General features: G+C 39.0%; 1 protein-coding gene across 1 annotated transcript in view; it reads left to right on the top strand.

Annotated features, from left to right (window-relative positions):
• Nucleotides 1–282: 282 nt before the first annotated feature.
• The window catches only part of DNM3 (dynamin 3), a 545,828-nt gene continuing 529,526 nt past the window's right edge, over nucleotides 283–16,584 (top strand). Inside the window, exon 1 of the mRNA XM_089911124.1 lies at nucleotides 283–564. Within this exon, the coding sequence (XP_089767250.1) occupies nucleotides 404–564 (161 nt within the window). The 5' untranslated portion in view covers nucleotides 283–403. The remainder of the gene's footprint in view (nucleotides 565–16,584) is intronic.

Here is a 16,584-nt window from a genome sequence, read left to right as displayed (position 1 = left end):
CTGCTGATTTTATGCCATTCCCTGACCAAGTGCTGTAACTCTGCTCCTGAGCCTTGAAATCAGACGACAGAGGCGGTGGCATCTGGCCGCAGCTGGGAGGCAGTGCGTGCGCGCCGCGCTGGGATGTCTGGCTGGGAATACTAGGGCAAAGCAGACGCCCAGCGCGCCGCGGGCGGGGCGGTCGCGGGGCCAGGCCACGCCCCCGCTCGCCTGCGCAGGCGCGCTTTGGGGCCGTTTCTGTCAGGAGCGCACTAGAGGCCGGACAGTGGCGGGATCCGACGTCTGACTGGACCCGGCTGACTGAACTGAGCGCGGCAGCGGCGGCGAGGGCTGCGTGGCCCCGGCTACCCGCCAGGTCGCAGAGACTAGCAGGGTCTAGCGGGCAGCCGGCGGCGCAGGCACAATGGGGAACCGGGAGATGGAGGAGCTGATCCCTCTGGTGAACCGTCTGCAGGACGCTTTCTCCTCGCTGGGACAGAGCTGTCTGCTGGAGCTGCCGCAGATCGCCGTGGTGGGCGGGCAGAGCGCCGGCAAGAGCTCGGTGCTCGAGAACTTCGTGGGCAGGTGAGTGTGCAGGGCGCGGGGGTGGGGCGGTGGGGGTGGGGGCGACCCCACTCCGGGCCGTTCGAGCGTGGACGGCGGGAGCATGAGGCTGGACCAGGGGCTGCGGCTGAACGGAGGGAGGAGCGGAGGTGTCTGTGAGGCGGGCGGGGTCGTCCCGGCTCCGGGCATCCTCTGTCCCTCCCTGCCTGGCGGTTCTCCTGTCTGCCTTTCATCCTGCTATACAAAGCTATTTCCTCCTGGTCCTCCGGTCTGGGAGTCGGGGGAGGGGGTCCGCCCCGGGATCGACTTCCCCCGCCCGATGTGCACCAGCCCCGGGCAGCCTGGGTGCGTCGCGCGCCCGGGAGCTTCGCAGTCCCCCTCTGTTTTCCCAGCTCAATATCCTCCTCCTTTTCTAGTCAGCCTCCTGGAGGCTCTCGGCAAGGCTGTGGGGTATATTTCCCCGCCCCTCCCCCCCGCCCCCCCCCCCCCGAGATGCTTTCCTTCTTGCCCTGATTCTCGGCTCCTGTCAGCTGTCTACTGTTCGGGACAGTCGTCGCCTGCCCCTAGCAGGGGAGGCGGGGTACGAGGAGAAAGAAATCGTTTGTTGTGGTGAGGCTTTAACCCGCGACGCTTCCCCACCATTCTCCTCTCTAGAAGTCGAAGAATAAAAGGTGGTGTGTTCGCGCGTGCACCTATTCACAGATCCAGGCATATGTCAGAGAAACCGAGGCACAGACTCTGAGGGGGGTGGACGTGGACTTGTGTTGTCCAGGTGCCATGTCATTCCTGCATCATCTCGGAAGGGACGAGCATCTTTCTCGCACTCTCTCTGCGCTCCCTCCCCCAGCATCATCTTCCGTTCCCTAAGCTTTTATTTGTCCTGCCAGCCTTCAAGTTAACACGCTGAATCTAAATTATAGTTACAGGTTTCGTAGTTACTCTTAATTCAGAAAAAGCTAAAGAATTAATTTTTAAATTGGGAATCAGCATTTTTTCCATTGAGCAATTCATGAGAGATTAAGTTACCTTAACGGCCTTGCCTGAGCAGTGTAGACATTTGCTAAGAAAAGCCCATTAGAAAGCATTATGAAAGACGAAATCTGTTTTCTAGCAGTAAACCAGGTAGAAACGTACAACAGCCGAGAGAGTGGGCCAGAGAGGGTACAATACAGAGATTGTACTTTACTCTTTTTATTTGGGATTCAGAAAGTTCCTGTTTTTTTGGGTTTTTTTTCTTCTTCTTTTTTTGTTAGTGTTTGGTGATGTGTAAAATTTAGATATTCCTATATCTCCTTTGGGAATGCTAGTATCCATAAAGAGTATATTCTTTTCTCTCAGATGATGCTCTGTCTCTCAGATGATACTCTTAGGGTTTTTGTTTTTTTGTTTTTTGTTTTTCTGTTGAACTAGAAAGCTAAGAAACCCAACTTAAAAAAAGTAAAATTGCTGACGGTTGGTATCTTTGACTAAGTCACTTAATCACTTTGCTTGGTTTTATCATTAATTTGAGTGATGAGAAAAGTGATGGTAAAGCATTTTGCCTACGTCATCATAGACTTATGGTGAAGTGATGGATGAATACGTGATTTAAAACATGTACACAGAACAGTCACATACTTAAGGGTTTTACTCTCTTTGATTTATTGCCAATGAAATTCACTAAATTTAAAGTGGTATCTATAGGGAAGGTGAGGTTTGATGACAACATATTTTTGGGTTTTCAAACTCCAGAGCATTTAACAGTATGCCTTACTTGTCATTTAGCTACTTTTGTTTTTTAAACAAATACTTAAAGATTAAAATTGTAAGTAATTCAAATGCAGTGACCATATTTTATGCATCTTTCATATATTTAGTTGGATGAGTCTGTTTTATAAATGCACTTTTTGTGGCAAGAGCTTTTGAACCTAATGTCAATTTTATGCATGTATCTTAATTCTGTTTTTCAGATTTTCAAATCCTGAATATATTCATTAATGCTGTAATAAAATTGTAAACATTTTTCCTCATTAACTATCCTCATTTCAAATGAGAATTTAAAAAAATCTGGAAGAGTAAAATATTGTAGCTTGAACATTTTTTATGATAGAATGAAAAATAGGGATGTCATTTACCAGAATACATTAGTAATTTATTATACTTTTTAAAGCTTTACCAATAATTAATTACTGTAAGAATGTCAAGTCAAAGAAAAGGATGGACATAAAGGGAAAAACTCATTTAGTAAATATAGCAATGCTTTATTATCTGTAGAGATGACACCTGCCAGCAGAGCTTATATATTATGAGAAAATTAATTAAAAAGGTCATTTGACTTTAATAAAGTTTTCGGTCATTGAATTATTGAGGAATCTAATTTCTAATTATAAACCAACCTTGGGGAAAAAGGAATTCTCTATTTTGTTAGGAGATTCATCCTAGGTGGAAAAAACTACTCGTATTCTACTATAACCTTTTATCTTTTTATTATACAGAAATTTTCCAATAAAGATAAGGTTCTTTTCTTTAAGAATGAAACTTTCCTCTTTTACATGTAGCTGTTTTCATTTTAAAACTCTGACCTCTGTGCAGTTATTGAACACAGTCATAAAACAAGGGGTCATTACTTGTATAAATTAAGCATTTGCTCATCATTTAAGCTGGTCTTCAAAATAATGATGCATTTTCTCCTTAATATTTAACATTCCATGTTTAGTGGACTAAACATCTCTTCTCCTCTCAGTTTGTTTGTTTATATTGATTTTTTTGACACCACTGAGTGAATTTGGATGTGAATGGGTTACTTTATTTAACTGTAGCTCTAAAATCCAATTTTGGGGTGACAAGTTTGAGATTATTATGAATAAAATGAATCATGAATGAACTACTTGTTTGTGATTTTTCTTGCTGAAGTGATGAATTTACATATTAATGTAACATAGTGTGAGTAACCAGATTGTTCTTTTGGGTGTTCAGATGAGATATAATGCTCTCAGTGAGAGGCAGCTTAAGGTCTAATGAATAGAAGCTGAGACTCATGGTCTGAATATAGGGGTTCACTAGATGGCTTGGGGTCTGCCCATTGGTCTGGTTTGTGTACAGAAGAATTTATTCAACTACTTTTACACACCCCCCCTTTATTTTTATTTTATTTTTTTTCCCTTTATTTTTTTAACAGTGCAGTGAGATGTTGACGATGATAATGGTCAACATTTATGGAGTACTTGTTATGTATCAGGTACTATTCTAGGTGCTTTTACATGGATAATCTCATTGAATCCTCATAACCCCCTGAAGAGGAGGGTACTCTTTTTTTTTTTTTTTTTTGCGGTACGTGGGCCTCTCACTGTTGTGGCCTCTCCCGTTGCGGAGCACAGGCTCCGGACGCGGAGGCTCAGCGGCCATGGCTCACGGGCCCAGCCGCTCTGCGGCATGTGGGATCTTCCCGGACTGGGACACGAACCCGTGTCCCCTGCATCGGCAGGGGGACTGTCAACCACTGCGCCACCAGGGAAGCCCGAAGAGGGTACTCTTAAGAGTTCTGTTTTATAGAGGAAATTGAGATTTAGAGACTTTGAGTAACTTGCTGAAGGCAAATTTAACATAAAAACAGTGGAGCTAGGATTCAACTTGAGGTATCTGGGCTCTATACTTGTGCTCTAAAACCTCTGTGCTGTATTAAACCCCCTCCATATTGAGATTTACCAGTTCCTCTGATAAATACTTTTAACTTCATTTTTGATCACACTTAAAATCACCACCTAAAACAATAAGAAACTGCTATGTTAATAATTTCATTCATATTTATTTATGTATGTCTATCTTGCCTCATTTCACGGAGGATTTGAGGCAACCCCTTAGGCAGAAACAATGTTAGTTAAAAGATAAGTTTTTTTCTTTATCTATATTAGACATTCTTGAAGGGAGCTGTAGGATATAATTGGGTTATTTATTTAAGTATGTGTTGATAGGGAATATAACTTGTTTATAGAGGTGTTAAGTGAAAACTGTACTACTAGTTGCTAAAATGTAAATGTTTTTTAATGACATACTTGTTAAAAACATTAGCTCTTCAATGCTTATTATATAGCCAGAGGATTCACGTTATTTTCTTCTAACCTAAATGGTAAATAGACTTTCAATTTTGCACAAGTAGAATAGGTTTTTTTGACTAATGGGGATCAAATAAAGGATAAAGTGACTATGTTGAGGGGAGTACATTTCAATGTGGAATGTCATATAAGGTTTATTTATTTAGTTGTAAGGTTTCTAAAGATGGGTATGTTGATTATCAAATTAGAGTTGTTTCACAGGAGAACCTTAAAAGTGAGCCATTTAATGCTACTGTTGAATGGACGTGACCAGATAATTTTTCAAAAATCCAAAGTCATTTATATGTCTTAGATAGATACTAATTTTTTTTTTTTTTTTTAAAGAATAACCATTTCTGTAGGCTTCTTTTTTTTTTTTTTGGCTGTGTTGGGTCTTCGTTTCTGTGCGAGGGCTTTCTCTAGTTGCGGCAAGCCGGGGCCACTCTTCATCGCGGTGCGCGGGCCTCTCACTGTCTTGGCCTCTCTTGTTGTGGAGCACAGGCTCCAGACGTGCAGGTTCAGTAGTTGTGGCTCACGGGCCTAGTTGCTCCACGGCATGTGGGATCTTCCCAGACCAGGGCTCGAACCCTTATCCCCTGCATTAGCAGGCGGATTCTTAACCACTGCACCACCAGGGAAGCCCCTGATAGATACTAATTTATTCTTAAGTCCTTTGACTGATTTCAAGAGAGTATTAAAAATTGAGGTAAGAGTTCTCTAATTGCAAGTAAGATTAGGCACAGAGCATGCATATTAGTAAACTTCTTAATTCAGAAATAGGTTTGTATTGAGGGAAAAGATTTTTAAAAATATCAAAGCATCTGAATTAGTGACTATTTTTCAACAAATGGCTTCCAAGTATTAAAGTTATTAAATAAATGGGTGCTAACAATTAAAATGTGATAATTGTTGAAAATCATACTTCATGGTTCTCAAGGGTCTATTTAACTGAAGTGTCAGAAACATAAACTTTGTTTCATCCAACAATGAATTGCTAAAACCTGAAATTACAAAGATATTTTTGCTGAATTCACACTATGTAATATACTTTTAGGTTATCATAAATTCAGTTGGTAGGATTTAATTATAACAATCAACTTAATTATCAATAATTCGTTAGAAGCAATATACCTAGGTGAACTGGACTTCATAGGATATATCTGTTTTGAAATTTACTTATGATTAACAGATATCAAAAAAATGCACTCCATTAACTTCTTTAAGAATGAAGTTGGGCAGGTGTCATCCAAAACTTTGGAGGAATGGAAACTTAGTAGTTAGCTGTTCTAGAAGGAAGGCTATTGGGCTCTCTACCAATGGGACATACATTTAGTATATTAGTGTTTGTCTTAGGTAGTAAGTACTTGGTGCTAGGGCTCATAAGTACAGTTAAATTATGCTGTTTTACTTATTATGATTAATTTTAAGAGAGGACTGCAAGCAGCTAAAAGAAATAGATGATTTTCTTTCCTCTTCCACCAGAGCCAAGTCAAGAGAACTCTGAGCTAATTTACTGTATAGAACAATTCAATTTATTTTCTATATGGCCAAAGTTTTGCCTATCTCTAAGTCTGCTTTGCTTTTTTTCACAGTTAGCGTTCATTTAAAAATTCTAAAGGATTATGTTATAGTAAACACATTTTTATAAAGTGGAAGGAAGAAGGAGGCCAATATTTGCTTCGCCTTACTTGGTTGCAGGCATGGATTCTGTTATACACATTCCGTGCCTTCTGTAGCTTGTTTTCACATCCCTATGTTAATGAGGGAGGAAACTCAGGGTTAGAGAGACAAATAATTTGTACAAGGTCACATGGCTAGCAAGTGCCAAGCTGGGATTTAGCCTTGGATATGACTCCTATTGATACTCTTGAGAAATGTGGGCAAGGGAAGTCAATGAGCATATATTACTGAGTTCTAAGTATACTGGGTAAGAACGTAGAAGGAAGTATAAATGTATAGGAGCTGATGTATATATAAAAAGAGAACTGACAGCATAAGCTATGAGACGACAACTTTCAAAGAGTTTGTAAAATGAAGGCAGTTGGGTATAATGCAAACTAAATGGGACAAAATAATTTTTACTATGTCACTTTATTTTTGTGAAAAAGAGAACAACTATGAAAAACTACAATTCTGAAAATGAATTGTGATATAGTGGAAAGCAGACAGTATTTGAGACTTCGGTGTCATTTGGCAGTCGGTATCATTTTAGCTCAAGGCTGCATGTACTGAAGTATCGATGTCAAAGCAGGGAGTTGGTGATCTGTGTCTCAGTGTCTGACTTGACAACAAGGCATTGAATTTAGACTGTCACTTAATCACAAAGAACACTGTATGTTGGAGAGGGCCTGAGAGAAGAGTAGCAGGAAAGAAAAGAGGTTGGAGAGATTAAAAATATAACTGGATGCATTGAGATAGGTGGGATAGATCAGACTCACTAAGGATCTTTAAGGAGATGGAATTCTATTCTTTAAGAATAAGGCATTTAGTTAAAGTAGTAGAGCAAGTGGAAGGCAAAATGTCAGGGAAAATGTTCTAAAGGCAAACCTGAGAATAGAATGTATTTAGAAAGAAAGGAGGGTAAAGGCAAAGGGAAGGTTGATACTAAATGATTTGTATTATTGAATTAAACTGTTCCAAAAAATTAGAAGGTTTATTAATACCAGGTTGGCAATTTTGGTTTTTTTTGGTCATAGCTGGCTTAGCTTTTTTAAAATCAGTATTGAGGACTGGCTTTTCATTAGGTTCTGTAAAAAACTTTCTCCTGGTTTAATTTCGGTCACTTCTTGGAGCTACATTAGGATGCAGAGAAACAAGAGATTGGCCCAAGGTCAGAAATAGAATCACAGTTGAGTTTGGAACTTGGTGTTCAGAACTGGGAGCCCCATGGCAGTTCATCATTTTCTCTTCCTCCTCTTATTGTTTTAAAGTGCCTCCCTCTCATCCTCTCCACCTCCTTTTCCCATTCCATTCCATTGGACCACTCTTTCCTCCTCCTTGATACTCCCCTCCATTACTTTTCTTGATGGTAGACCAGCAATGATTTTTTTCCCCCCATACACAATAGGGTAAAGAGACAGGGAACAGGATTTTTCTCAGGCTTAGGCCAGGTAATTTGGCTGAGATAATATATTCTAGAGTAAATTGTAACTTTTAGGAAACAGATGGGCCCAGGAAAAGACTACATGAAATAGTGGATGTTTTCACACAATATTAATATTTTCACACCAGGTGGGCATATCTAGAAAGTTTTGCCTGGGTTGGTCACTGATTGACCTTGCTTAAACCGAGGAAAGCTTCTGAAAAGTTGTGTATGAATAAGTAATATAAATGGAAAGGTTACTATTTAAAGAAATGGGTGAGATTTTTTTTAAATTAAGATATATATTTGGGGCTTTGCTGGTGGCACAGTGGTTAAGAATCCGCCTGCCAATGTAGGGGACATGGGTTTGAGCCCTGGTCTGGGAAGATCCCACATGCCACGGAGCAACTAAGCCCGTGTGCCACAGCTACTGAGCCTGCACTCCAGAGCCCGTGAACCACAACTGCTGAGCCCATGTGCCACAACTACTGAAGCCCGCGTGCCTAGAGCCCATGCTCTGCAGCAAGAGAAGCCAGCACAATGAGAAGCCCACGCACTGTAACGAAGAGTAGCCCCTGCTTGCCGCAACTAGAGAAAGTCCAGGCGCAGCAACGAAGACCCAGCGCAGCCAAAAATAAAAATAAATTTATAAAAAACAAAACAAGTGAGCATGCTTTAAAAGAAATAATAAATAAGATATATATTTGGGTAGCAAATCCTTACCTTTCAGTTTGCCTGTTTAATATTCTTTTTTTGTGTTTGTATTCTTTGGGTGAGGCCCATCAATGTCACAGAAATTATTTTAACAGTTTCAACAAGCATTAATGTTGCGTTAAATTCTTAATGTTAATAAGAAAGGCAAGATAATTGTTGAGGAAAAGGATGACTTATTTGGTCCATGAATTTTATGAATGATACAGGATTGCTTTAGATTTTGTTTTTCTTCTAACATCCCTGCTGAAGATTCTCTATTTCCAGGAGTTTAAAGTGTGTGTGTCTCAGTGCTTCTTTGTGACAGTGTCTTATTTTCATTTCCCGGAGCTTCAAGGTCATGATATCCCCGGGGAATAACACATACACACCTATTAGAAGTTAGTAGGGCTTCTGAAGGACCTCATTGTCTATAATTTCCTTGGCTTGAAATTGAAAAGACTAATTCATTTAAATAAGTAATTTGATGGGTACCTAATCTTCCTTAAGATATTTGTTTTCTTAGATCCTCAAAAAGCCAATATTTGAAAAGGGGTCATCATATTCTGGTGATAGAGTGCCGGCTTTGCTGGTAGGTGTGTCCGTCCCACCGCTGACTCTATACTGGATATGCACATGGCTCCTCAGCAAGGCATTGAACTTCACTGAGACTTAATTTCCTCATTTGCATTATAGGGACAATAATACAGACTTCATTGTTTTATGTGCGTGTGAGTTCCAAGTAAGATGATGTAAAGCGTATGACCTATAATAAGCATTTAATAAATGATTGCTGCAATATTGTGATTTATAAGAAAAAAATATATTTTGTCATTCACATGACATGTCATTCACATGGTAATTCTCAAATATATTTGGTCTTTGTTCACAGTTCCTGGCTCACTGCTCCCAAAACCCTTGGAATTTCCGAAGTGTTGAAGGTGATAAGGGTGTCTTTTGTTAGGTTAATGAGGTGACTTTTGGAAAGCGCCCAAGGATGAGGGCCGGTTACCAGTGGAACCAACCACGTGATTAGAGGATTGGAACTTTGTCCCGTTCCCCACCCCCAACCTCTAGGGAGGGGAGTGGGGCTTCAAGTTGAATCAGTTGCCAGTGGCTAATGATTTAATCAATCATAACTGTAATGAAGGCTTCATAAAAATCCCCCAAAGGACAGGGTTCAGAGAGCTTCTGGATTGGCAAACACATGGAGATTTGGGGAGAGTGGTGTACCTGGAGAAGGCATGGAAGCTCCTCACCCTTTCCCCATACCTTGTCCTGTATGTCTCTTCCATATGGCTGTTCCTGATTTATATATATCTTTTTATAATAAACCAGTAGTATAATAAGTAAAATGCTTCTCTGAGTTCTCTGAACTGCTCTAGCAAGTTGACTGAATGAAGGAGGAGGTCATGGGAACATCCAATCTGTAGCTGGTGGGTTAGAAACACAGCTAACAACCTGGGCTTGTGATTGGTGCCCGAAGTTGCAGGAGAGGGTGGTATTGTGGAACTGAGACGTCAACCTGTGAAATCTGATGCTTTCTCCAGGTAGATAGTGTCAGAATTGAGTTGAATTGTAGGATACCCAGCTGGTGTCCGGCGTACTGCTTATTGTCAGTGTGGAAAACCACCTCCCCATGTTGGAATTGCTACCAGAACCCATTTAATGGTTATTAGCTTTAGTCTTTTATCTAGAATGGACGTTTTCTAACTATTTTAAAAATAACAGTCAATTTAGGAGAGAGGATAGATAGTACTGTGTAATGTGCCTGGTTTATGATAATGCAATCAATAAATGATAGCTATTTAAGTTTTTTATCTAGACTGGGTATTTTCTGAAACAAAAGCAAATTTAGGAGAGAATAGATAGTTATGTGTATTTGCAAATTCTCTTTTTTGTGCATGTGGGAAAAATCACAGCTGCATCAAAATACTAACCTTTAGATCAGACTAACTTAAAGTATATTTGGACCTTTTTAAAAGAAAGCATTGTCCACATTTTGCATCACCCCAGGGTATTTTTTTTTCTTTAAACAAATATATACAACATAAATCCCATTTGTATACGCTTCCCTCCCAAGAGTTCCAAAGTACTTTTCATTTATTCTTTTATTAATCCTAACAATATCCCTGAGAGCATAGTGAAGGCATGTTTTATTAACTTCAATTTAGAAATGTAGAAGATTGAACTAGAAGAAGTTAAGTGACATGCTAGGGTTTAAATGGCAAATACCAGAGATAATGAACATAAGTAGAATTAATAACATAGAGATAATAGAATTAAAATGAATCTTGCTGAAATTATTTTCATATGTTCTCCTAGAGGATGAATTTTAAGCAAAGTATTTGATTCTGTGATGTGGAATAAACCATTCTTAGCATATCTTTATCTTTTGGAAATGTTAGATGAAGTTGTAGGCAAAGATGGAGGTAGAAGTGGGAAAAACAACTGAGAGAGTCTGATTGGAGAAGCAGGACGACTTAGCAAGAATATGAGCTAAGGCCAAGGAACAGAAATGATCTACAGACAAGGGATCAGGAGGTAAGATAGAAAAATAATAGTGTCTGGTGCTATTAGACCTTAGAGAAGTATCAAAATTCTTGCAGTAGGTGTTGAACTAATACCCAGTGACTCTATTTTCAATGGAAAGTTTCATATCCTGACTTGATTGACATTTCCACAACTGTTAACCTCCAGTTTTAGCTCTGAGCTAGTTAACTAATTCCATTTGGTATTACATTATCTTTGTGTTGCTAGGTATGCCTCAGAAGCTTTGTGTAAGAATAGCTTTGGGTTATCCAGAGGAGGCTTAGAGCTTTGTGTGTATGTGTGTCTGTTTCTGTTACCTAGTTAATAAAACTGAGGTCCATTCTTTTCATATATTTAAAGGAGGAGAAAAGATTTGAAGAAAGAACACAGTGGAATCTTACTGCTGAGGGAGTTAGGAGTATTTGTGCGTTATCTAGTTTGAGGTGGATTTGATATACACCCACGGTAGGTGTTCCCTGGATGTTTGTTAAAGAAATACCGCAGATAAGCTGAGGCAACATGGCAGAAAGCAAGGAGAGCTAGGATTAGTCTGGTCTTTACTGTCACCCCACTGGTCTTCTGCAGCTCTCCCTGTCTGATTTAGAGCCCCTCTTCAGTGGTCCTCGTTCATACTTCACTGCACAGGGATCTTACTGTACAGTTGGTTGCCTTGTCTCTCTGTCCAAATGTTTGCAGCTTCCATGAAGTCAGGAGCTGTATTTCATTGGTCATTTTCCATAACACAATGCTGGCATATAGCAGGAGCTAAATGAATGAACTAACTACGTGATTCTATACATTTATCCAAGCTGAAGCATATGTTCTTCATCAATAAATTGGTTGAGAATGGGGTGGATGTTGGACTGGATCCGAGGTTTTCAAACTATGGGTGTGACCTACTAGTGGGATGTGATATCAATTTAGTGGGTTGCAACAGCCTTAAAAAAGTGTCAGAGTACCTTCCAGGTAGTGATGATAAGCACTGTATGGTGAAACTTTTGTATTAGCTGTATATTTGTATATGTTTACCATGCAGCAATATAAAATGTATTTCTTACTATGGTTGTCCTCAAAATTGTTGAATGCCTCTGGACTAGATTAATGTTACCTCTAGTCATTTATTTAATTCTATATTTCAATAATAGGTTGTATTATGGAAGGCAAAATTCACACTATACTATACTATTTCTCTAGGTGAGTTAAAATGAAGAAATTTTAATATTTTGTTAAATTGACTGTCTTTTAATTGAAAAAGGAATATGTATATGTGATAAAAACTCAGACATTTCAAGAGTGCGTATAGTAGAAATAGTAAAAATTGTCTTTTTCTCACTGAGGTTTCTTATTTATTAAGATGTTTCATTTAACCTGCATATCTGACAAATTATGTCTGAGTTTATATTTTCTTTATATTACATTTATTTGATTTTTGAGGGCAGAGAGAGTTTAATAAACTTGTTTGGTTGTAGGTAGATGATTAAACCAGTTGTGAAAGGATACGTATGAAAATTCTAATAGCAGGTGGATTTGTTCACTTACTGAGTCATTTACAGTCATATTTTGAGAGTCCACTCCATGCCAGAAACTGTGTGAGGCTCTATGTATATAACAGCTCCTTCAAAGAACTTGGTGACCCAGAAGGGTACAGGATTGATATGCGCCATGCTGTCGTTATCAGGGTAACCAGGCTAACAATTTTTATGGAAGGCATTTGTTACAAAGTACTTGGCTGGGTCAGGATGATATCTCCAAATATCTGAGGGGCTGTTAATTGGAGATTGACTCTATGTCCCTGGAAGACTGATTTAGAACAAATGGGTGAAAAGTTATAGGCAGGCAGATTTAAACTTAACGTAAGGGAGACTGCTCAACAGAACGGTTAAGAAATGGAATGAATTGCCTGTGAAGCAGTAAGTATTCCATCACCAGAAGGATAGAGGCTGGGGATTAAAGACTGACTGGCTTCTTGGCATGGTGTAGAAGGGAGGCAGGTGGAGCCTCTGAAGGTTCTTGACTTTGAAGATTCTTGCTATCACATAGCAACAGTTATGTGTTTATGATTATTATTGGAAATGGAAGTTTAGATAGAATTTGGGTGTCTTTAGAGGTACAGAGTGGTCTGAATGGTTAAAGGAAAATATCACATTTCTTTGGAGAGTCCCGGAAAGATTTCATCAAAGAGGTAGGGTTTGAGATGAGCAGGAGAGTATAAGAATTTGATAAGTTGAGATGGGGCCAAAAGTCACAGATTGCAGCCTTTTCTGACCTCTCGATGACTTAGGGATGGTTCCCTAAGTTTAGTTCCATGCTGTTTAACTCTTCAAGGTTTCTGACTGACTTATTGTAGTTTGTGGTCCCTGAGGCAGACTGCAAACTCCTTAGTGGTATTCCCCATAGTATCTTGCACAATTCTGTTTTATGTACTTAATTTTTATTGAATTTTCACTAAGAAAACTGTTGACCCAACTTAAGATGGGTTGGTACTGGGCATAAAGATCATGGCTTTTAGAAATACTTGTATTTGACACTTATGAGATAATATTGACTGTATTTGAAATAATGCTCTTAGCTTGATAAACTAATACTTGTAGCCCATGTGCCTTAGTTTTTGAGTTATCCTTTCTCTCACCTGTACTTCTCTACTATTTTTACTTATTTAAAAACATTTTTAATTAAAGTATAGTTGATTTACAGTGTTGCATTAGTTTCAGGTGTACAGCATAGTGATTCTTTTTTTTTCAGGTTATATTCCATTATAGGTTATTATAAGATATTAGATGTAATTCCCTTCCATTTTTTTAATGATATAAATGTACTTATGATTCTTCTGTTTTAACATCTGCCCTCTTCAGCTGTGTTAGCTTAGCTCTTTCTTTCCCTTACTATCTTTACAACTTTTACTATCTGAACTCTTGTTCTCTGAACCCAGGAACCAAGTAGATTTGAATTACAAGGGATAATTAATACGTGAAAGAATGGTCCATCTCAGCATTTCCCAAAGCAAGTATATAGATATGTGTGTGTATGATTTACCTGAGGAACTTGTCAAAATATGGGTTCCTGGGCTCCACTCATGGAGACTGACTCAGTGGGTCTGGAGTTAAACCAGAGTAATCAGTGTTTTTCCAAAAGCTCTTCTGGTGCTTCTGATAAGCAGCCAGATTTGGGAGCTACTAATCACTACTTTCACAGTTCCTATTATTTCTGCAGCTGTGGATAAGGAATGAAATGTGTCTTCATTTCCCATCTGTACACTGAAACCGCCCTTGCCAAGGTCACTGATGATCTCCAAACAGCTTAATTTGCTTTCTAAGTATTTCTGAAGTTAATCACCTATGTATGCTTAATTCCTACTACCAGTGATGCTTAATTCCTACAACTGTTAACTGAGTTCAAGTTATCATCATTCATCTTCTGAACTATAGCAATATACTTAATGCCTTCCCCATCTGTAACCCTTCAATCTAACTTCCACACAGACATGGCATGATTGATATGAAATTAAAATTAAATGGTGTCACTATCTTGGTGAAAACTTTTCAGCTCTTAATGCCAATAGCCTAAAATTTAAGCTTCTTGGCATGGCATAAAAGGCCCTGAATGGCCCAGCTTCTCCAGGTTATCTGTTGTGCTTTGACTGAACTGTGATTCATGCCCTACACACATTTACCATGTGTTTCACATTTCTTTGCCTTTTTCATGTGGACCCCTTTATAAGAATGGTATTATAATCTTGGAAGAACAAAGACAAAAACAGCAAAGTTGGAGGACCCACACTTTCCAATTCTAGAACTTACTACAAAACTGCAGTAATCAAAATAGTATAGTGCTGGCATAAGGGTAGACATATAGATCAATGGAATAGAATTGAGAGTCTGGGAGTAAACTATTACATTTATGGTCAATTGATTTCTGACTAGAATGCCGAGACAATTCAGTTCAGGGTGGGAAGAGTAGCCTTTTTAACAAATGGTGCTGGGGCAACAGGATACCCACATGCAAAAGAATTTGGAACGCTATCTCAAACCATATACAAAAACTAACTAAAAATGTATTTGAAGACCTAAATGCAAAAGCTACAACAATAAAACTCTTAGAGTTTTAGAGCAAAACACAAGTGTAAATCTTGATGACTTTAGATTCGGCAGTGGTTTCTTAGCTATGACACTGGAAATACAAGTGACCAAAAAAAAAAAAAATAGATAACTTGGACTTCATCAAAATTAAAAACTATTGTGCTTCGAAGGACACTACTAAGAACATGAAAAGATAACCCAGAGAATGGGAGACTTTTTTTTTTGCAAAGCCTGTATCTGATAAAGGACTAGTATCCAGAATATATAAGGAACTCTTATAACTTAATAAAAAGACAAATAACCCAATTTAAAAATGGGCAAAGGATTTGAATAGATATTTCTCCAGTGAATATATACAAATTACCAATAAACACATGAAAAGATGCTCGGTGTCATTAGCTATTGGGGAAATGCAAATCAAAGCAACGATGAAATATCACTTCACATGCACTAAGATGGGTATGATTAAAAGAAAAAGATGAACAATAACAATTTTCAATGAGGATATGGAGAAATTGCATTCCTCATACATTTCTGATGGGAGTGTAAAATTGTAAAGCCACTTTGGAAAACAGTTTTTCAGTTTCTTAAAAAGTTAAATATAGTTATAATATCCAGCATTTCCACTCCTATGCATTACACCGACAAGAATGAAAACCTAAGTATACACAATAACCTGTACATGAATGTTATAGCAGCATTATTCATAATAGCCAAAAGGTAGAAATAGCCCAGATACACATCAGTTGTTGAGTGGATAAACAAAATGTGATATATCCATAAATGAAACTTTATTCAGCTATAAAAAGGAATAGAGTACTGATACATGCTACAATGTGGATGAACCTTGAAAACATTATGCTAAGTGAAAGAAGCCAGACACAAAAGACCATATATCATATTCCATTTATATGAAATGTCCTGAATAGGCAAATCCATAGGGACAGAAAGCAGATTAGTGGTTGCCAGGAGCTAAGGCAGGGTATGGAAATGGAGAATGGCTGCTAGTGGGTATGGGGTTTCTTTTGGGGGTGATGAAAATGTTTTGGGATTAGATAGCATTGATGATTGTACAATATTGTAAATATGTTAAAAATGACTGAATTGTATACTTCCAAAGGGTGAGTTTTATGGTATGTGAATTATATCTCAATTAAAAGAAAACCTTAGGGATTAGATTAAATCACTTCAGGAGAGGATATGTGAAAGAGGGGAAAAAGAAGAAAAGCCGAAGAAAGGCACCCTGCAAAGGGAGCCAAGGAGAGACCAAAGATGTAGCAGGTAAATCAAGAGGCTGTTTAGAACTGAGAGAAAAGAGCAGTTTTATTGGAGGGGTAGGAATCTCAACTTGGAGTGAGTTGAGAAGGGAATGGGAAGTAAGTGGGGACAGAGTGCGTAGACAACTCTTCTGAGGACAAGCTGGAACAGGGTCTGGGAGGGTACATTTTTTTGATGGGAGATATTAGAGCAGCGGTTCCCAACATTTTTGGCAGCAGGGACCGGTTTCATGGAAGACAATTTTTCCATGGACCGGGGGCGTGGGGGGGGGGGATGGTTCAGGCGGTAATGCTAGCAATGGGGAGCGGCAGAT

The sequence above is a fragment of the Delphinapterus leucas genome, chromosome 1, assembly GCF_059928025.1.
Source record: "Delphinapterus leucas isolate spDelLeu-1000000601 "Yukka" chromosome 1, BTC_Dleu_Yukka2, whole genome shotgun sequence".
Lineage (NCBI taxonomy): Eukaryota > Metazoa > Chordata > Mammalia > Artiodactyla > Monodontidae > Delphinapterus > Delphinapterus leucas.
The sequence above is the reverse complement of the archived record's forward strand: the minus strand, read 5'-3'. Positions and strand labels throughout refer to the sequence as shown.